Source organism: Aphelocoma coerulescens, chromosome 12, assembly GCF_041296385.1.
Source record: "Aphelocoma coerulescens isolate FSJ_1873_10779 chromosome 12, UR_Acoe_1.0, whole genome shotgun sequence".
Lineage (NCBI taxonomy): Eukaryota > Metazoa > Chordata > Aves > Passeriformes > Corvidae > Aphelocoma > Aphelocoma coerulescens.
This window is the reverse complement of record NC_091026.1, coordinates 9,653,938-9,674,920: the sequence shown is the minus strand read 5'-3', so window position 1 is coordinate 9,674,920 and position 20,983 is coordinate 9,653,938. Positions and strand designations below refer to the sequence as shown.

General features: G+C 48.9%; 1 protein-coding gene across 2 annotated transcripts; it reads right to left on the bottom strand.

Annotated features, from left to right (window-relative positions):
- Nucleotides 1–68: 68 nt before the first annotated feature.
- COPG1 (COPI coat complex subunit gamma 1) lies at nucleotides 69–20,662 on the bottom strand. 2 transcript variants are annotated; one of them, XM_069028354.1, is made up of 24 exons: nucleotides 20,570–20,662; nucleotides 16,347–16,399; nucleotides 15,475–15,555; nucleotides 15,306–15,377; nucleotides 14,425–14,504; nucleotides 13,541–13,616; nucleotides 13,292–13,384; nucleotides 12,880–12,966; nucleotides 12,579–12,736; nucleotides 11,846–11,979; nucleotides 11,197–11,264; nucleotides 10,282–10,470; nucleotides 9,740–9,835; nucleotides 8,135–8,378; nucleotides 7,676–7,751; nucleotides 7,275–7,378; nucleotides 7,038–7,163; nucleotides 6,593–6,661; nucleotides 6,099–6,241; nucleotides 4,475–4,646; nucleotides 3,428–3,525; nucleotides 1,980–2,118; nucleotides 943–1,041; nucleotides 69–355 (listed from the first exon to the last, which is right to left on the bottom strand). In XM_069028354.1, the coding sequence occupies exons 1-24, from the start codon at nucleotides 20,595–20,597 to the stop codon at nucleotides 225–227; spliced, it is 2,616 nt and encodes an 871-aa protein (XP_068884455.1). In that variant the 5' UTR covers nucleotides 20,598–20,662; the 3' UTR covers nucleotides 69–224. The 2 variants fall into 2 exon arrangements, with proteins under 2 accessions (XP_068884455.1, XP_068884454.1); XM_069028353.1 differs by lacking the exon at nucleotides 20,570–20,662 and adding an exon at nucleotides 18,928–19,076.
- Nucleotides 20,663–20,983: the final 321 nt, after the last annotated feature.

Sequence of the window (20,983 nt, the reverse complement as noted above, 5' to 3'; positions counted from 1 at the left end):
CGGGAGGAGGACAGGGAGCGGCGGGCGCGGCGCTCCGGTGCGGGGACAAAGCGCGGCGTAGCCAGAGCTTAAAAACGTGGTGATTTTATAGACAGAGCCCCAAGTACAGCTGTACTGCAGAGAACACAAAAGCTGCTGTAGTGACCGTGATCCCTATTCTGCTGCCCGAGAAAGAAGCATTGCCCGCGGGGGCTCGGAGTCAGGACAGTCCTGGAAAGGCGGGTTTATCCGACGGAGGCCATGATCACATCCACAGGGAGCTCCTCTGCGCTGCGGGCCGTGACCTGCATCGTCACCGTGTCAGTGAGAACAAGACGAGACCGCACCAGGAGGTCATGGCCACCCCGGAACACACCTGGAGAGGAGAGGGGGAAGAAGGGATGAGCACGTTGCAGGCTGCTCTCCCCTGCCAGTCTGAAGATAAACACTACTGCTTGGCACAGGTAGGTTTCCCACAGGTAGTCTGGCAGATCCTAGTACTGGGCCAGGAGAGACCCTAAAGCAGCTCAGTTCCCATTCACTGTAACATACCTGGGACTCCGGCTACTGTAAAACTCATGAAAGCAAAGCGTAAAATAAACTCCAGGTGAGAAGAGATCCAGACATGTCTAAGAGCTCTGGTACTCATCTGTTCTGCTGTGTAAGGCTGCTGTCTTTCCCACACCAAGCTCGCTCCAAAGCAGGTGCCACAGATCCCGAAGACAGCAAATTCCACCCAGCTGAGCCTGGGGCTGATCCTAACATCCCCACCACAGCACCCTCCCTGATCCCAAGACCAGTTGCTCTGCACTGCAGAGACAGAAATCATGGCAGGAACAAGCCTCAAAATCCAACCCAGAGCACAGTGGGCTCCATCAGAAACTCCTGCCCTGATTTTCAACAGGCAGCTCTGTGCAACCTCCCAGAGCTGCTCCTCACACAGATCCTCACCCCACAGCTCACCTGCAAGGTACAGTGTGTGAGAGTTCTTGTTATCTGGCACTTTATCTGACCGCTCACAGGGCTGCATCCCCAGGAACTTCACAATATTGCTCACTGCCTCTGTTTGAAAAAATAAATAAAATGGGCTCTGTGTCACAGATATCTTAACTGGGGCACATAAAGAGCACCTAAAGGTGACTCAAGTCCTTCCTACAAGTTAATGTTCCTTGTCCTGAGGGACATACCACTGGTCAGCATCATGGTTTTGGAGGCCACAAGGATGCAAAGACAACACACAAAAACCCCCATCACCGTGGGAGAGTTCTGTTATCTCATGTAGCAAATGTGCAACAGAAAGAAGAGGGGGAACGAGTCAGAAAAGGGCAGAAGGAGAGTGCAGCTGGCTGCACTTACTGCACAGCCCTGACAGCCTGCTCGCTTCTCTGGGGACATGCAAAGGAAGGACATGTCTTGCAGGAGACACAGGTCTTCAGGAGAAATATGGAAAGGCCTCAAGGAGACTATTTCAAACCCCAAGGGGCTGTTCAAGGGAACACAGAGATGGCTACAGGACAAGGACACCCTGTTAAGGCATCAAAAGAACTGAGTTTTAAGGCTTCTGAGTAAAAATAGGACACTTTAATACATGATGAAAGAGAAGAGAGCTTACCCCAACGAGCCTGCCCACCAACCTCATGTCTTCTGCTGTTTTCATTTTTTCTTACAAGCCTCAAGAAGAATGGTGGGAGCTCATAACTGAACTATGGTCTGTCTGCTTGGAAGGGTAAAGTGCAAGAGCAAACCAAGATACTCTCTTGCCTCCACAATCCAGCCTGGTCTCCACTGGTCCCAAAACACTCATTCACTTTTTTGAAACCTGAACTAACTTATCGCAGTTACTGCAGCTCCCTATTTAACAGCTGTGGTGTAAAGCTTGTGAAGGGTTTTGCCCCATTAGCCTTTCTGTGACAGATCTAAAGTGACCCAGACTGGGCCTCTGGACTCGGTCTGCTGGAGGGAAAATAAGAGCTCTGCTGTGCTCACACACCCTTCCTTACCTTCAAGGGTTTTAATAGCAGATAAAGTAAAGGTCTCTTCCTTTTCAAACTCATCACCCACTTCATCCCAGGCTGCTCCAAAGTTTGGCTTCAGAACTCGCTGGATGTGATCAGCCACTGTTACCTCCAGGTCTTCAAGCTAGTGGTAGAAGAGGTTAAAGTGAAACGTGGTTGTTCTTAACCCTGTTATCCCCAGAGTGAACTTTAGACTGGATTCCCTGAGATCAGGTGGATGCAGGAGATTGCCTCCACTTCCACTTCTGGTTTGTTACTGAGCAACTGCTAGGCCTGAGAAAGGCACTGTGATGCCATTTCCAGGGCTTACAAACCAGGTTCCTGCTTTGAGCACAGCCCTTGGCCTGACAGAGATCAAAGCACCAGACAAATGGCCAAAACAGAGGGAAAAACAAAAGCTTAGAAATAGCTGTTTGAGAATTTGCTTCCCTGGAATGCATGTAAGCTTATGTTTTGTCTTTCTGGCTTATCATTTTGTAGGCTGGTAAAGTGAGACACTGTCACATGTGCGATCACCTAACACTGGCACCAGGGTAGTTGAGCTGCTGCTGTGACTGCACCTGTGCAAGGCAGAAGCAGGCTTGTCCCTCCAGAGTGTGTAATGAAGGGCAGGCAGTGCCCTGCAGGACACTAGCCTGCATTCATTCCAACAACTGCTGCAGGAAAGAATCTCCTCCTGATTCTAGTTGAAACACATTAAAGAGTTTGTTTAAGTATCACTCAATTGCCTTGGTGACTGGTAGGAAGCTGAGAGAAGGGTTAACCTTGCATGTTCCATTGAGAAAAACCCTCCCCACTCCTTCTGGGAAGACAGTGACTCACTGCACAGCAGCGCCTCTAATCAGATTCACAGCAGTGACAGGCAACGCATAGAAAACAGGCTCTGGAGCTAACAGGCCAAGCTGAGGCTGTGAACAACATCCCTTCCTCTCCAAGGAAGAGAGGTGCTTCTGCAGCACCGCCGCTTTCAGCAGTGTCAGTGCTGGGGAGGGAAGAGCTCCACCTCCCCCAGAGTAAGAACAAGGATGGCAACTTTCCTGGGCCAGGCAAGCTTCTAGGCAATTAACCACGCCACCACAGGAGCAACTCACACAGAACAAAAGATGCCCAACAGCCCTCTGTCTCCACAACCCTGACTGGGCCATTGCTGGAGCCCATAGGGCACAGTCAGCCAAACCTGGAGGTTGCACCATGGCCCCCCAAAACATACATATTCTGCACAGTCAGGTGTCCAGCTACAGTGCAACAAGAGAATACTCCAAATGAGACAAAGCAAGCTCAGCAAACTCCCATCTACACCAGAGACAGCAAGAGCTCCCTCTACATGGTGCTGCCCACTTTAGTGTCATTGCTTGCAGGGATCCGAGTTCAGATCACAAAACCCCACAAAATGACAGCAGTTTCCATGATCAGGCACACACCCAGATCCTTACCACATACTCATCCTCATAACCCTCGTCGTCAGTTTCACCCGTGTTGGGATCACAGTCTTTGACAGTGAACTTCATCATGCAGCTGAATGTGCAGGCCACTGGAGACAAGAAAGCAAAGGCAGAGCTCACATTACTACCATATCCACACTTCCCTGAGGTAGAACGGGGCTGGGAGGTTTGGGGAAGCCAGGCTCTCCCAGTCACTGTCAGCAGCACAGGCTTAGCCACTGACCTAGAGAGAGCTCCCCAACAGTTTATGTCTCTCAAGGACAAGCTATTTATTTATAATATTAAGCAAACAGTGATAAAGACAGGCTCATGATGGTTGTACAAGACCATAATCCTCAGATCAAGTGCTATTACTAATGAACTTCACATTGTGTTGGGAATACTAACTAAACATGTCCCACCAGCACCTTGTGAAGAGGCAATGCCCATATCTAGGGATCCGTTCAAGCGCCTCTGAAATGAAAGCCCCTCGCACTGAAATCCTGCAGCTCTTTAATACCACTCGGCTGGGAGAGGAAGCGATGACTCATCCCTCAAAGATGGGTACTGCTGAGTGAAAGCAGCAACACAGCAGGAGAGCAGTTCCAGAGCACAAACCAGGGAGACCAAAGCACAGGTAAAGCCTGGTTCATGTTCTGCATAGTGGCAAATAGGGAGGAGGATGTTCAGTTCAAACAGACATCACTGAAATTCTAGCAGTTTGTCTGAAACACCCCTTTGCTACTCAGAGCATCTGGGCACTCTCAGCACTTTACAAGCACCAGCCTCCCCATGTCTAACACAAAGAAAGGCTGAAGGACATGCCAGGGTGCATGAAAGACAACTAATCTGCCAGCTCTCACAGCCTTGGCAGTACTACAGCACAAGGGAACCAGCAGAGGAGAAGGAAGGCTTGACAGCCCCCAAAACAGCAAAGACAAGTCATGCTCAGCATCACTCAGGGCTGCACCCACACACAGGCTATAAATATCTGGCTGGGATGCAAGGTAGAATGTGTGGGGATAAGCAATACAGTAAGAAAGAGTGCAGACTGTTTACCTGCTGTTGGATCCTCTTCAGACAGTGCCACCAGTGTGTAGCAGGTACCTGGCTGGTTGTACACCAGGGTTTTGGCAGGTACGTAGCCAATGACCTCATATCCCTCTGTTGGCTCCATCTGCACTGTGACATTCTCCAGGATCTGATCATTCAGGGTGTTCGTGCAGTCAAACTAAACAGGAAAGGGGAAAGCAGCAACAGCTTGAAGCTGCTCACTATTCACCGAAGATCAGACTTAGCTTAGGCACAGTGGGAGTCTGGTGTCAGCCCATGAACCCCCAGCTCTCTATGTTTTCATGGTGCACCTCGCTATCAGCTGGCTCATTACAGAGCAACTTGAATAAAAAGTGCTCATTTAAATGCTTTAAGGGAGAAACTAAAACCCTGCTGGTGAGTCCAGTGCTCCAGCAAACTTTTTTTTTGAGGAAACAAGACTTAAACACCAATCCGAGGCCTGCCCTCTGCAATCCAAGCAGGACCACAAATTCAGCGAGGGCAGGGATGTGTCAGCTTCTGCCTGTTTCAGTTCACCAGGTGGTATGAAACTTTTTCCTCCAATGTCCTGGACGGTCATTCCTGGGTTAATTCTTTGCTCTATGGAAATGCAAGTACTGTGTTGCCTACATCATCCCACTTGAAGCTACAGGGACACAGTGCCTTCACAGCAGATAAAAGATGGTCCTTTGCATGGCTAAAACTAGGGGCAGCTTGAGCAAGTTTCAGCAAGCTTGATGTTTTCAGCAAGTCTAAACTTGCTGATTAGACTTCGTTCCAGCTGCAATGCCAAGTCTCTTAAGCTCATATAATTGCATCTGATGGATGGACAACAGAAGCAAAGGTCAATCCCTGTGAGGGCTGTGTAAGCAGTTCTGAGCTTTGAGGAAGGAGCTGGCTAAAGACAAAACACTGCTGCTCACAAGCTAGCAAAGGACTCGCTGTGCCTCGACTCCCTGAGGCACAGGCGAGGGGGACTGGCACGTCAATCCTAACATCTCACACATAGCAGCAGGGTGGTACAGCCAAGGCCAGGATGTACAGAAGAAAGCACCTGTGCTACAGGCTAGAACAAAACATAGCGGATGAAGAGCCCTCCCCCACTGGATCCCTTTCCTGGGTACCCTTTTCAGCTTCTCAGATGCAGTCACTTCACTCTTCCATGCCCAAACCACGTGCCTGGGGACTCTGAGGAAAGAACACAGATCCCCTTGCCAACTGCTCCGTGAGAACAGCCCCATCTAGTGCTTGTTGGATTTGACTGTACCTGTAAGCATTGCTCAGACATACCCCCCCCACCCTTATTAATTTTCTTTGGGGTTCTACTGCCATGGATAAGAAACTAAGGACTACTCATTGCAGTGTCGTGCTTTGAACACAGGTTGTGGGTGCTGCATCTCTGGAAGTGTTCAAGGCCAGGTTGGATGGAGTTCTGAGAAACCCAGTCTAGTGAAAGGTGTCCCTGTCCATGGCAGGGGGGTTGGAACTATATTATCTTTAAAGTTACTTCCAACTCAGGCCATTCTAGGATTCTATGGTATCCCTGAGATATGTCTTCACAATGAAGCTTTTAGCCAGTCAGGAACTTATTTTTTAAGAGTCTTCAGCACCATACCCCATAGCTACCCACCTGGAACACCATGTGGTTGACAAAGGTGTGCTTGGTGCAACGAACCACATACTCTGTCTCCAGCTCTGTCAGGGCCACAGGCTCTGGGGAAGACTTGAAGAGTGGGCCCAGCTCCCGAAACTCTGGGATGGCCCCCAGTTGCTCTGAAATAGAGGACACAAATTACTGCCTTCCTCAAGACACAAGGAGGTGTTAGCAGTTTCAAACCCCTTGTTTCAGCTGCCAGAAGCTGCTACAGCAAGGAACTATCCATCAAATACCCATAAACATTCCCTAGAGTCTTTTAAAATTAAAAAGAGTCATCCTTTGCTCACATCTACTGCAAGACAGAAAAAAGATGAGTGCAGGCACCCCCACCCTCCAGGAGTGAACAGAGCCCATGTCACTCCCTGCAAGAAGGTGAGAAGAAGCCAGAGGGGCTAAGACAGGCTCAGCAGGAGGCTGGCTACAGAGTTGTCACACATGGACAGAGGAGAGGCCTTACATCAGTTTACCTTGGAATATTTCTTGCCGTGTTGCTGCCACCTTCTCTGGCTGTTTCACTACAGCAATGGGGGCATTTTCTGCAAACAAAAACAAACCCCACAGATTTGAAGGAGAAGAGTAAGAAATTACTAAATCAGAAGACAGATCAGTGTCTGGAGAGGGATTTGATTAAGGAAAGGAAGGGAGCTCATTTCTCATTCGATATTGACTAGACACCCGTATTTGGCTTCCTAAGCAGCTTTAGAACTGCAGCAGCTCCAGTGAGGATTGCCAACTATTACTATTATTAGCAGTTGGACTAAACTGAAATATTAATGTGGGAGCAACCAGATTTGCAGGCCTTAGTCTTTCCAGGAGATGCAATCTCACAAAATTCAAATAGGATGGAACTCAGCAATTCCCAGCAAGCCCAATGCAGGGAATCACTAGCATTCAAGGGACCCAGTTCCTCACCTGCTCTTTGCTCAATGATAGGAGCTGTTGCCAAAGGAACAGATTTCAAATCAAAGGGTTTCTCAGAAGGCTCCAGGGTGTATTGATGCAGAGCCCTCTCCAGGCCAGGGATGGACACCGTCAACCCTGGGGACAGAAGGGACAGGTCACCGAAACCACAACAATGCCAGGTCTTTAGTTTAACTCTTGTTAAACCAGGAAAGAGGCACAGACTTGTTTTAAGGCTTCCTACAGTACCATTCAGGATGTAGCCAGCATTGAGGGCCTTCTGCTTCTGCTCCAGAACATTTAGGTAGAAGGTGGCTCTGTCTCTCACTTCATTGTCATCATCCATCACACACCTGAGAGGAAAGCGGAAAACTTTGTTCAGAATCCACGACTAAGACACATCACAGCGCCAGAAAAAACACGCCACTGGGGAGATCCAGCAATCTCCTAGTAATTGTAATAGAAAAGCAGTACTCTGCCACACATGTCTTCTGTCCACTTTGTGGTGCTGAATGCAGTGGTGATCCTATCACAGTACCACAGGTACCCCCTGCACCTTCTCAGACCCACAGCTAGAAGAGACTAGACAAGCTCTCAAACAAACAGGTTTTTTCACCTAGGATGTTGGAAAACTCTGAGGCACAACTGACCTTTTAAGTAACACCAAGATACTGGGTAACATCTCCTCATTCTGAGCTCCAAACTTGGCCAGGGCACTTACAGCACCTGTAGCAGAAGTCATGAAAACAGAATTAGAAAGCAAAGAAATCAGCTGAAGTTTCCTCCATTTCTTGGCCTTGATCAAATGCCATGTCAGAGATGCTACATCAGTAAACTGTGTACATTAGTAAAACTGACTAGAAAGAAGCAGGGTTATTACAGTGAAAAGCCTGCAAACCTCTGTCTAGTTTCAGAGCCAGTGCATATCCCTTCCCATTTCTCAGCCACAGGCCACCTCTTCCATCAATACTACTGCAGGATCTTTGCTGTGTAAAATGATCTGCTCAGGCCTAGAGGGAATCACAGCCCTCAAAAGCAGAGGCATTCATACACTATGGCTCCCTGATGATCTGTCCGAGGGCCGAGAGCTTCCCAGGTCTGTCACTTACCTGCCCGGACTTCTTCATGCTCCAGAACGACCCTGTTGTAGATGAAGCGAATGTATTTGGAGGGGTTGTTGGTTTTGGGCCCTTCCTGCCCCAAGAGGTGGAGGATACGGGTGGCCAGCACAGTGAACTCGCAGTCCTCGATGAATTCGCAGAGGTGAGACAGGCCTGTCTCTTTGCTCTCTGAGTTCTCCTCAATAATGCTGATGATGCAGTCCACGATGGCTCTCTTGTATTCAAAGCCACCCTGAGGAGCAAAAGGGAACTGCTCAGCTGGAAATCTCAAAGTATTTTAGAGACTCTGAGCTAGCCAGACAAGAAAAACATTCCTTTGAAAAGGTCATTCACACTCAGTGCTTTTTAATGTGTGTTTGAAAGGAGGAGGGCAGTAATTCTGCCCTCACTTTTGACCCTCTTTACACCCAGAGGGCCAACTAATATTCAAGCTCTCTTGCCAGCTCCCTTCAGAATGGCTGCACTGAAGAAAAAAACCCAAGTCCTAACCCAAGAGTAAAAGAATTCATCTGTCTGAAGGGCTTTTTATCTCCATCAGAATCCTCTGCTGCTAGAATTAGTGCTTAAAAAAAGCCATATGGGAGGAGAAAAAGCCCAGCCCTCTCCCCTTTAGCACTAGACATCTGAGGATGAATCACAAGAGAAAAATATGAAGGATCATATCTGTCACAGCAGGACGCAGCAAATAGCTCCATTAGTGTGGGATGATAGGCAATCAATACCTCCCCAGGTACAGACACAACCTGATATGCCAGTAATGGTTGGTTATCTTCAGACATTATTTACTAATGTCCTCAATACACACCAGGGAATTAAACTGCACGCTACCCTCTGCCAATTACATGCAGAGTGTTGGGCATTTGGCTCTTTCTGGAGCTACTTCAGATTAAAAAAGCTTTAAAACAGAATGGTTTGAAGTACAAAACCACATTCAAAATGATACCATCCACCCACAGAAAATCTGGGAAATGAGAATGGTCCATTTTTCACAGGAGGAAAATGAGATGCTCTGGTTTGTTCCCAGCTGAGAGGCTGTAATTGGCAGAAAGTGATGTCAGAGCAAGCAGTGGTGCCAGCTGTGCTGCAGGCATGTTTGCTCTTTTAGAAACAGCCTCAGCAAACCTCTGTAAAGCTGTCTTTCTGCAATTTATGTCTGACTGAATGCAGAGAATGGTTGTAGGTACTCGTGATCCCTTCACTGCCACAGCACAGACACCAGAACAAAAGTGGTCCCGTGTCATCAATAAACAGGTTGTTATCGAAACTTCTTGGAATTTGCTGTCAAAGGATAAAAGAAAGCTGGTTCAAATGTGAAACACACACAGACTGCCAACAGATCTGCTGTTGCCTGCATTTGCTTTGAGAGTTAATAAACCCCGAGAAGAAAAAAATCACAGAATGAAAACCACACTAAAAATATGCCTAGCAGTATGCTTATAACTATTGTGCACAGCTGGGCATTTCTGCAGTTAGACTGCAAACCTTTTAGAGAGAGGCTTTCACTGCACAGCCTTATCAGGAAAAGCTTGACACTCACAGGGAGTACTGCTCATGCACACAAGCAAGGTACACACAGTTGTCGTGCAAACTTACCTCCTCCCGAAGCATAGTGAAGAGGAAGTTCATGAGGACAGCATGTTTGCGAGGGTACTTCTGACACAGAGCATTGATGGCCTGCACCACTACCACCTGCAGGAAAGGGGGCAAGTAAAAAACAATTCTGTTTCACCAGGCAGGAAAAAATAGCCAAATTGTATCAATTTTATTCTGGTCTCCCTAGCCCGGAAATCATGTTTTTGTCTTTACTTATTCAGCGAATGCAGTTCCAGGAACCTATGAATTGGGGGAGACTGATCTTTCTGCAGTGGCCAGCCCCTAAAGAAAGCCCACACCCACTGGAAAGAAGGAGACTTGATTCTCAGAAGGCATCTCCCCAGAAGAGAGCATGTGACTTTGGAGCTGTAGGACTGAGGCATGGCTTAGGCAGACAACTTCAGATTCTTTCTCCTCCCTGCAAATATTCTGCTGCTTCTGGAAGCAGCTCCATGCAGGTTTAGAGCACACACACAAACACGGACATAGACTATGAGGTTTCTTCAGGAATCTGGGCGTTCCTTCTCCTCCCACTTCCGTACTTTGAACTCATCTGAGATTTCTGACATGAAAGAGGAGATCTGCTTCATGAGCCGGTCAATGCTGCTCTCACTGCCAGTTTTCAGCAGCGTGGTGATGGCCAGAGTGGCTATGCTGCGGTTGGAGTCTGTCACAAGGTTCTCCAGGTCCAGGTTACAGGCAGTCACAGCAGATGGGTGCTTCATGGCCACCTGCAGCAGTGAAGAAAGAATGAAAATCCCTCAACAGATGCAAAAGGCCCGGCTGGCAAAACCCAGCAAAACTCACTCCTTCCCATAGAAATAAGTGGCATAGAATGTAGATGAGGGACATCTCAAATAGCTAATCTGTAGTTAAGGTAACAAGCTCTTGTTTCCTGCAGAATTGCACCCCTTGCTGGAAGAAAAGCAGTAGTAATAAACAATCTTCTACTATTTTTAACTCTCCTCTATATAGTAAGAAAAGCAAGCTATGAACTCCCAACAAAAATTCAGCCAGACTAGCTGTGCAAAACAGCTCCATGGGTGGAAGCACAGCAGTTACCAGACACTGCCATTCTCTCTTTTCCTTTTGTAGAGTTTATAAGGGGAAGGGAAAAGCTGGAACGAAGACTGCCACGGAGAGGCAAGAACCATCATCAAGGTTTGATCCCTGTTTTACAAGGAGCTTCCTCACCATGGGAAGCTCAGAAGGGAAAGCAGTGACACTAAGACCAGTGACATTCTAAGAGACCAGTGAAAGCTATCAGGGTTTTTTTTTCCTTCTATAGAGTGTTCTTTGAGGTTTTACTCCAGGCAGAAAGCAATGAAATGTAAGGTTGTAGCACAAGGCAGAGGTTATTCACACAAAATCGTCACATAATCTGACCCCCTGCTTCTGAAGTCTGCACCTCCCTGCACATGAGACACTATTGGAGCTCCCAAGAGACTGGCTCCTACCTTGTTGAGGGTACGGACGGCTGCATATCTTAGTGCTGCTTTCGGGGAGCTGCAGAACAGCTGCAGAACTGCAAGGTGGGAAAACCAACAAAGACAGATGTTTAGGCACTCTATTATTGAGAAGCATTTCATACCTAAAGCAAGAGCTTCAGTGAAGAGAGCTGCAAGCATACGGTAACTAGAAACATGCTCAAGAAGCAATTGTACCTTTAACAGATTCCTCCCTTCTTCTTGTCCCCTTTACCTTTGTGACATCCCTGCTGACAACTAACTCTTACCCACCTCCCTCTTCTTCCACAGTGCTGCTATACTTTGCTCCCTGTGAAAGCCAAATTCATCACCTTGTCACCTTTCCTATTAAGTCAATTTGAACTGCTGTTCTCCATTTCATGCAAACGCTGCTCCTTTTCCAGAACTGACCCATGAAGTAACACACACTTGAACACACCAGGAAATACCTTTACAAGAACAAAGCTTGTTTTACAATGCACACACACCACAGGCTCTCAGCAGCAGCATAAAGCAACAAAGGATACAGCAGCATAACAAGCCTGAAACTACACAAGGTCATTGTTTCTTGGGGCAATCAGCAGATGTCACCATTGGAGGCTCATCATTCCCTCACCATGGCCATGAGCACCCCACTTACCCGAGACAGCCGGAGCCAGCTCCTTGGCAGTGCAGTTGGGCAGGTTAACGATGGCAGATGCAGCTTCATACACCACCATCTCATGCTTGTTTCTTAGGCAGCTCTCAATGAAATCAAACAGGGGGCTATCGCGGCTAAGGGACAGAAGACCCCACAAGATTGAATTAAAGCAAAGGTACTAGCAGAAATTAGGAATTCAGCAGCAGAAATGGGCAGGTCCCATAGTCCATGGAAAGGTAAAAGCAGCCATAAACCCACTCTGTCCCCAGGTTTTGCACTGGTCATTATACTGTACTTCCAGCATGCTTAAAAGTCAGGCTGCCTTCTGAGAAGACACCCTCTGCCTTACAGGCTAAAGGGAATCTCCCTCAACTCTCACACAGTGAGAAATGACTGTACACACCACAACTCTTATCTACCAGGAAGCCACACTGCATACAAGGTGGATAAGCAATTACAGAAGACAGAGAAAATGAAGTAGAACAAAGAACAGCTATGCAAAACAGTCCAGAGAAACAAGACAGTATTTGATGTGCAAGCAAGACTCACAGAAGCCATCTCAAAACAACCACGAAGACATTCTGTATTTTCTCTGCTTTTACCCAACAGTAAGAGGGTAGAAGGTGCATGCTGCTCTTCAAAGACAAAAATAATGAGATGACAAGTGAGCCTGCAAGAGGAGATGGAAGCAGGACCAGGAAATTCTTTCAGCAGGGCAAAGGAGCCCGCTCACCTGCCAGCCTCCTCCTCCAGCAGCTTGCTGGCTATTCGGATCATCAAGCAGTAGGCAAATGGGGACTTGAGACCATGGCGTGTGAACTTGCTGAGCATCTTGTTGACTGCCAGGCGGTCGTTCTTCCGCACATGGTACAGCAAGCCCAGAGCATGATACTGTGCAGGGAAGGAGAACGTCACAAACTCATGGTGGGATCTTCCCCCTTTTGTCCTGTCACCCAGAGGTGCGTGGTGCTCCAGCAATTTGCTCCATGCCCAGCTGCTGCTGGCTATTCCCCTGGTGGCAGTGGGTGTCCTACCTGCACCATAATATTGTCACTGGAAGCTGCCTCCTGAGCCTCGTTCACCCAGCGCTTTACCACATCATAACTGGTCTTCAGCAAGTGCTGGAAGGAGATGAAGCCACAACAACCCATAAGGATGGAGGAAGCTTAGGGAATTTCACCTTGTGTTAAGAAGCAATCAGCCTTCCCCATGAGTGTGCTGGCAGCAGCAACTTATAGAAGAACAAGGGATCAGCATGCAGAGACCTGGCCATTACAGCTGCAGCCTCAGGAGGCTGATGATCTCTTTCAAAGTGAGCACCAGTCCCTCAGTTAACAGGCAGGAATAGCAACAAAACCCTGAAACTCCCAAGATGTCCAGTCCCACCACAGATGACTGCTTTCCTGCTTGACTGACCCTCAGGCCCATGCTTCAGGGAGTACATACCAAGGAAGACACAAGAGCAGAGCTGGACACACTTGGCACTTTGTCAACAATCGCCTGCTTCATATAGCGCTCAATGGCCTGCAACATGGTACTCTGCAGGGAGAGGGAAACAACAGCTGATATGGGAAAGCTGTTAGGAGTGTGAAAGGGGAGATGCAAAGGCATGAAATGCAGAGTAGAAGGTGGGATGGGGTAAAGTAGGAAAAAGTGAAGGGCAGAGAGCTACCCCACAGGAAAAGCAGCACTTACATCAGTGATCTGACAGAGTGCTCTCACAGCAGGGCCTCGGTAATTGTCATCCTTCCCAGTCATGTCTTTGGTTAAGCTGGGAAAACAGGAAACTCTCAATACTGCACTCCTGAGCCAGCAGCTCTCAAGTGCACACACAGTGCACACAGAGCAGCAGGCAGCCAGCATCACAGCTGAATGCCAAGCAGGCAGCTGCAGGTCTCAGGGAAACCCCACTGGGGTGGGAAGGCCGGAGGAAAAGATCAGAACTCAGGTCCCAAGCCCATCAACAAGTTGCATCAGCTCCTGTTCACCAAGTGAGTCAGTGTGAGACCATCTGTGAAGGGCCGGGAGTTCATCATATCACAGCACTTGAGACTGGCTTCTGCCTCAGCCCTTCACAGACCCTGTCCCCTCAGGCTCCTGACTGCCCGGCAGGGCATTTCACTGGGATGATCAGCAATTCAGGAATGACTCACTGAGGGAATTTTGTTCCCTGGTGAGGTCGTATTCTGTGCTGCTACAGGAGCAGTAAATCCTTGTCTACCTGTTGAAAGCCTTGAGATTTGTGCCAGAATTCTTCAAAAAGTTTCAAGGCATTCCGACAGGAGTTAATGAAAAAGCCTGTGCAAAAGGGGAAAGAACAGCAGTGCTACCATATCATGTGACCAAGAGACACTCCAAACACCCATGGGCATGGCATATGGGGACACAGCTCATTTTACATACATCACTATGAGTTCAGTGTCTGTATTTTAATGGTCTTTTATAAAGGAAAACTTTTTCCTCACCAAGGGCATTCCGTGTCATCACCCTGCCTAGGGACTACAGTTATCTTCAAGAAGCTGGACAGACATTACTGGAGGGCATGTCAGTATTACAGCAATAAAAGTGAAGTGACTGACCTGCTAGTAACAATGATCACATCTTCTGCAATAGAAGACATCTCTTTGATAGTCAGGTAACACATCCTGCGAAGAGTTGGCTGGCAAGAAAAAAAGCAAGAACTACATCAGCTGAGATGATCCCAGATAGGAAGGGATCTCAGTTTTCCCTGCCTACATAATTTTATTGTGAAGATCACAAGAGCCTGATACCTTCAGAGGGCCCCACTCCCTGAGTGTAAAAGATGTACAAAATCCATATTGATTAACAAAACACCTCTTCCTCTTCTAAATCCCTCAGTCTTAGGGTGAGGCCATAGAAATACTAGATTTAGCTGGATCTACAGCTTCATCTTCCACTTGTCATTCACATGAACAAGGGGAAAACCTTGAAACCATTTGCTGGTTTCCTGGTTGAAAGCCTTGTGTTGCTTCAAAAGCAAGAAAGCCAACAATTTATATTCCTGAGTCTGGCGATTTCTACACTGGTCTCATGATTTTAATGCCTTGCAGTTTGGGGGACAACTAATGACAGTGCTACTGCTGTGGGTAGGCACTAACTCCCAGCCTCCTCCAGGACACACAACTGTTGACTCTCAGCAGGCTCTTTTAATGCTGGGCACAAAGCACAGTAAATTCCACCTGTGTACCACAATCTCAAGAGTTAAACAACAATTCAGAGGGAGGAATCTTGCCTCAAGAGCACATCACAATTCAGTTAAGCTGCTACAAGATCTGGGAAGGGCTAGGAAGCTGATCACCATTTCTAAACTTTCACCCTACTCTTCCTACTCAGACCAGGTAGCTTCAGACAGGACAGAAAAGTTGATTGTATAAAAATGCATATCTCAAGGGACAACCTGTCCTACCAGGTAAATACAGAAAACAAAAGGCAGACTTACATCATTGGACTGAAAAAGCTTGGTCATAGCAAAGAAGGACTCGGTAGCTTCCATGACACCAAAGTGCTCCCCCTGGTTGTTTGGAAAGAAGAAAGGAAATCCCAATTATCACAACCAGCTTTGGGACTGATGCACATGTCTGTATAGATGTACATTTTCTCTCTCTTACCTGGTTTATGAGGTACAGGATCTTGGTGAGGATATGAGCACATTTTCGTGGGTTTATGGGAGTCTCATTAAACACTCGAGCCTGAAAACAAAGCACAGACAAGGACTGACACCAACACCCCCTTGCAAACACTGTCCTGCCTGGTCTTGGCCAATGATAGAAACAACACATTTTGAGTGAGGTATGGCAAGATCTTTAATGACTTTGGATCAGATTTTCCCTTAATTCCCGTTAAATGTGGGCCCCTTTAAACAGCTGGTTTTGTAGTCTGGGATTACAAATCCAAGAGCAATAAAGGTTAAAGGCCAAAGTCTCATCACACTTTCACCCACACAGGTCTGGATTGTGTGCTACCTAAAGCACCACTCTTCCAACAGACGAACTCGAGCTTGCCGAGGCTACAGGAGCCAACACCATTCCCAACCTCACAAGCAAACAGAGAATGCTGAAACAACAGGGACTGGGGATTGAGGTGTTCACCTGCTCTTGAATAGAATGGCATTTCTTCACAGAAAATTCATAGACTATTTAATAACCACTCACAACCCTCTCATTAATTTTGTCATCCACAAGACATTTGGGGTGTCCAAGGCCAATTTCCCAATCTTCCTGGTTTAAGGTGATTCCCAGATAATTTTATTCCTTTTATTATTATTTATAGTTCACAGTCTTTAATTTGTTACAGAGACCATTTCAACCTTCTCCCTTCATCTGTCCAATAATAAAATAAGAACTGCTGTCCATTTCTTTCAGAGCAAGCAGGACTGTAACAAACCCTCATTTCCTTGCTGAAGTTCTCCAGTGACCTGCTCAAGAGAGGGAGAGACTCTATCCAGAGTGGGGTACACCGAGGACATGGTTGGAAGATTTACCTCTTGCAAAACTGCACTCTTCTCCAGGTGCTGGAATGGGTTGGAATTCCCACCTGCAAAACAAAAAAGAGTAAAAATCTCTCCAGGGATAGTACCATGGGAAAGCAACTTTTTAACCATGCCCATACTTTAAAAACAGTCTGAGCATTTTGGGGCGAGTTTTTTTTTTCATGAACACCAAGCAATCAGAGCACCCTCTTTGAAGTTAATTGGATTAATTGGATGTCCTCAGGGCAGTCAGGGAAGGCAGAACAGACAGTACATTCTTCAATTTGTCATCCCCTCCAGAAGTAACTGACTGTGAGCTGAGGTAGACTGATTATCTGTAAAATAACTGTGCTCCACTCTATCCCCAGAGACCTATTTCCATCCCTGGGCTGGGAGCTTGCTGGCAGTTACAGCATCAATAGGACAGGCTTAGACAGAAAGAGGTATCGCTTGCCAGACTGGTGAATCAGGAGTGGTTTATCCCTCCCATATAAACCAATCAAGAATCCACCAGTAAAGTATTTTTGGCTCTATCACTAATTAAGAGTACAAGACAGCAGACTGGACACAATTGTGTTGACTGTTGACACAATTGGCTCTCATTGTTCCACTTAACAAAGTAAATTATACTAAATAATTAAACCCCCCAGCAATTAAGGATGAAATAATCAGAGGGAAAAGCACTATCATTCTGCATGGTCTCTATTAGATTGCCTCCCAAGCATTTGTGAGCTGCAGCTTTTCAAAAGCTCCTAGTTATTGATAAGCAGGTTTTAATTAGTACCTATGTTGAGCCTGGCCCTGGGACAAAATGCAGCCTTTTCCAGGGTTGTTGCAGTGTTTGTTCCAAAGCCTGATCCACTAGGGAGAACATCTCCTGGCCCCAAATCTGACCTGACCCAAGCTTGAAGCATCCTAGGCTGATGCCAGGAGCCTTTTCTAGAGTAAGCCTTACATACACAAGCAAACACATCTGGACTCTGGCTCCTTCCTGGTTCATAAACCGCCCTCCTCTGGCTCAGGAGAAGTTTACAAAGGCAGCAGGTGGCTGAACAAAGCACAGACACTTATGTGAGGTTGAAGAGGTAGAAGAAAACAAGGAGAAAGAGCAAAAATATTTCTAGTATGAGTATGAACCAGTTCTAGTATAAGCATGTGAACGTGCCCCAAAAAACCATCCCAATATTCCCATGGTCCAGCATGTCTACAATCCTTAAATCAGCCATGAACAACACAGCATCATCTCTTTATGTTCCAAAACACACAGGATCTTGCAATACATTGTACATGGGGTCTCAGTCCTCACAGCACCCTGCGTCAAAGTTTCCTTCCACAGAGAGGGACAAAGATGCAGGGAGAGCAGCGGTTGTGTGTTCATAAAGCTCCTAATACTGGATAACTAACAACAAGTTATTCTGATTTGTAGAGAAACATCATTTTGTGCCCAAAATAACATGTCAAAGGGAGTGGGGAGCAGCTCATCCAAGGCTAGCTAAACCATCCGTGGAAAGCAAAGACACAGAAGCCAATTAACTGGATACTTCCATCTCCTAGCCATAGGTAACATCAATACCTCGATGGGTGTGGCAGGTGCAAATGAAGAACAGCCCCCAAAATTAAAGCCAAGAGCCATTCCCTTCCAACAGCTGCCTCACTAAATTCTCTGCTTATCAAGACGTCACTGGAGGCTTTGGACAAGGGAAACAAGGGCAGAGCATTTAATGCACATTAAGATAAAAAGCAAGCACAGTCACACAGAACAATCACCAAGATTTAAGCTGAATCAATTTGCTTCAGGACACACTGATTTGTTACGCAGAGCAAGATGCGTAGAAAGTTTCACAGGAAGATGAAAAAGATACTACAAGGCTCAACCATGGAAGGAAACACTGTCTTATGAAGCACCGCTTCCACCTGAATTACACACCACATAAAATATCAACCTCTTCCTTACTAACCGGCCTAAAGTTTTGAAAAGCTGGGCAATCACTTTGTGTTTACTTGGTACTCTCAGATTTTCTGATCCACTGAAAGTAGCAGTGATCGTGTTGGAAAAGCAGACCACATGTGTCAGAAAAAGGGCCAGAAACTATGAATTGGATTCCACCTGGCTTTAGCACCTGGTTTGAGAGCTGGGCAACAGTGAACAGGGCTAATATGGTCAATATTTAGTCTCAGGCTCTGCACCTGGTGATGTGGCAGGCAACCTCGGTGTGGTGTGCCGATGCCACCAGTTTAGCCTCTGGCTGCAGCCGTGAGAAGGCGGCAGCACACTGCTCTAGCGCTCCCATAGCGCTTCCACAGTGCTCCCATAGCGCTTCCACAGTGCTTCCCACTGCGCTCTGTGCTCACTAGCCAGTCCCCGCTGCCAAGCTGGCATCGAGCCTCCCCTCACAGCTCCCTTGGGGGTCCCCCCCCTCATATCTGCCCTCATACCCACAGGAGGGGTTCCCCCTTCACAGCTCCCCTCATTTCCAAAGGAGAGCCCCCCCTCACAGCTCCCCCCGTAGCCACGAAGGAGTCCCCCCTCACCAATCCGCTCCGTACCCACAGAGGGGTCTCTTCCCTCACAGCGCCCCCGGCCTCCCCTCACCCGACTCCTCGTCCTTCTTGTCGAACTTCTTCAGCATGGTGCTGCCGAGCGGCCCGTCGCTGCGGCCCTCCCGTCCCGTGGCAGTGGCAATGGCAGTCCCAGTCTAGATCCCGGTCCCAATCCTAATCCTGGTCCTGGTCCTGGTCCCGATCCCGGCACCGCCCCGCCCCTTCCTGCCCCCGCCCTTTCCTGCCAGCCTGTCACTGTCACCGCGGCCGCCGCACTGCGCAGGCGCAGGGCCGCCCCCCTGACGTGGCGCAGGGCGTGGCGCGGAGCCGTGACTGACAGGCAGGGGGCGGGGCCAATCGGCAATGGCGCGGTCTGATTGGCGGAGGGGCGGGGCTGGGGTCAGAGCGGAGGGGCTGTGGGACGGGGCCTGCCCTGGGGACAGTGGGCCTGGGGGGTACAGTGGGATACTACTGGAGACACTGGGGCTGGGGGGTACACTGGGACACTACTGGAGACACTGGGGTGGGGAGGGCACTGGGACACTACTGGAGACACTGGGGCTGGGGGGTACACTGGGACACTACTGGAGACACTGGGGTGGGGAGGGCACTGGGACACTACTGGAGACACTGGGGCTGGGGGGTACAGTGGGACACTACTGGAGACACTGGGGTGGGGAGGGCACTGGGACACTACTGGAGACACTGGGGCTGGGGGGTACAGTGGGACACTACTGGAGACAGTGGGGCTGGGGGGTACACTGGAACACTACTGGAGACACTGGGGCTGGGGGGTACACTGGGACACTACTGGAGACAGTGGGGCTGGGGGGTACACTGGGACACTACTGGAGACACTGGGGCTGGGGGGTACACTGGGACACTACTGGAGACACTGGGGTGGGGGGTACACTGGGACACTACTGGAGACAGTGGGGTGGGGAGGGCACTGGGACACTACTGGAGACACTGGGGTGGGGAGGGCACTGGGACACTACTGGAGACACTGGGGCTGGGGGGTACACTGGGACACTACTGGAGACACTGGGGTGGGGAGGGCACTGGGCCTGGGGCAGGAGGCACTGGTACCAGGGGAAACACTGGTGATGGGGGGTGGCACTGGGATCCCTGAGCTGGGCAGGGGAAGGGCACTGGGGAGGTGAGGGGACGCTAGGGGCAGAGGATGCTGAAGTATGGAGGCACACTGGGCCTCGGGGACGACAGATGGGACACTGGGGCAGGACATGGAAAGGATGAGATCCTCAGCGTCCCAGGGACAAGTGGGGGTCGCAGGGGAGAACCCCCTTCTTGTGGTGGACAGTTGTCACCCAGGCTGCCTGCTCTGGAGTGTCCCACTTGGATGCACCATCTCTGGCAGGTCCCCTGTTCCCACTGCTACTGGTACCCTGTCTGTACCCCGGACCACAAACTCCAGGCTCAGCCCCACAGCACACACCCAGTGGGTGCAGAGGGGTGTCTGAAGGGGCCAGCGCTGCCTGGGTGTCACTTGAGCCTCAGGTCAGGCAGAGATGGCAAAGGACCTGTTACCCACCTTACCACCTCACCCCAACCCACCATCTGCTGGCACATCCCTTCCTGAAATCTGTCCCTCCCATGGAATGTGGGGTCAGCCCAGTTGCTTCTGCCCCTTTCCCAAAGCCAGTGCCCACTCCAAGCCGAAAGGGCTCACTCACCCTGCAGCAAGTACTCTTCGAAGAGCATGGCTGTGTCCCCCACCAGCTCCAGTGGCCCCTCTGCAGGTGTCCCCCGGCCTCTGCCTCGCTCGCACCACCCTGTACTTTGCACGGGGCGGCCACACTCTGCTCTGCACTGCTCTTATCTCCCAGCTGTGCTGAAAGCAGCAGCTCCGGTGGCACAACACTGCGTCCCTGTTGGCCCAGAGCTGCTGTGGGCTCCCTGGGCCAGGGGCTGGCTCCGCTGTTGGTGCAAGTTCTGACATGCCTCATTTGGAATTTAATGACCTCCCGTGCTGGACCCGGCCCAGAACATGCCCTCACAGCATCTCTGGGGAAAGGGAACATAAAATGGGAGTATAAAGGGGTGCAGAACCCATATAAAGCACAACAAGTTGTGTTTGATGCTGCATT

Coding starts and splice junctions, on each gene's coding strand:
- COPG1 (XM_069028353.1), bottom strand. CDS start 18,964: ATGCTGAAGAAGTTCGACAAGAAGGACGAGGAGTCGG. Junction 11,980..12,578: donor CTGGAGGAGGAGGCTGGCAG/GTGAGCGGGCTC, acceptor TCTGTCCCTTAG/CCGCGATAGCCCCCTGTTTG. Junction 7,164..7,274: donor TGCTGGCTACATCCTGAATG/GTACTGTAGGAA, acceptor TTCTGTCCCCAG/GGTTGACGGTGTCCATCCCT.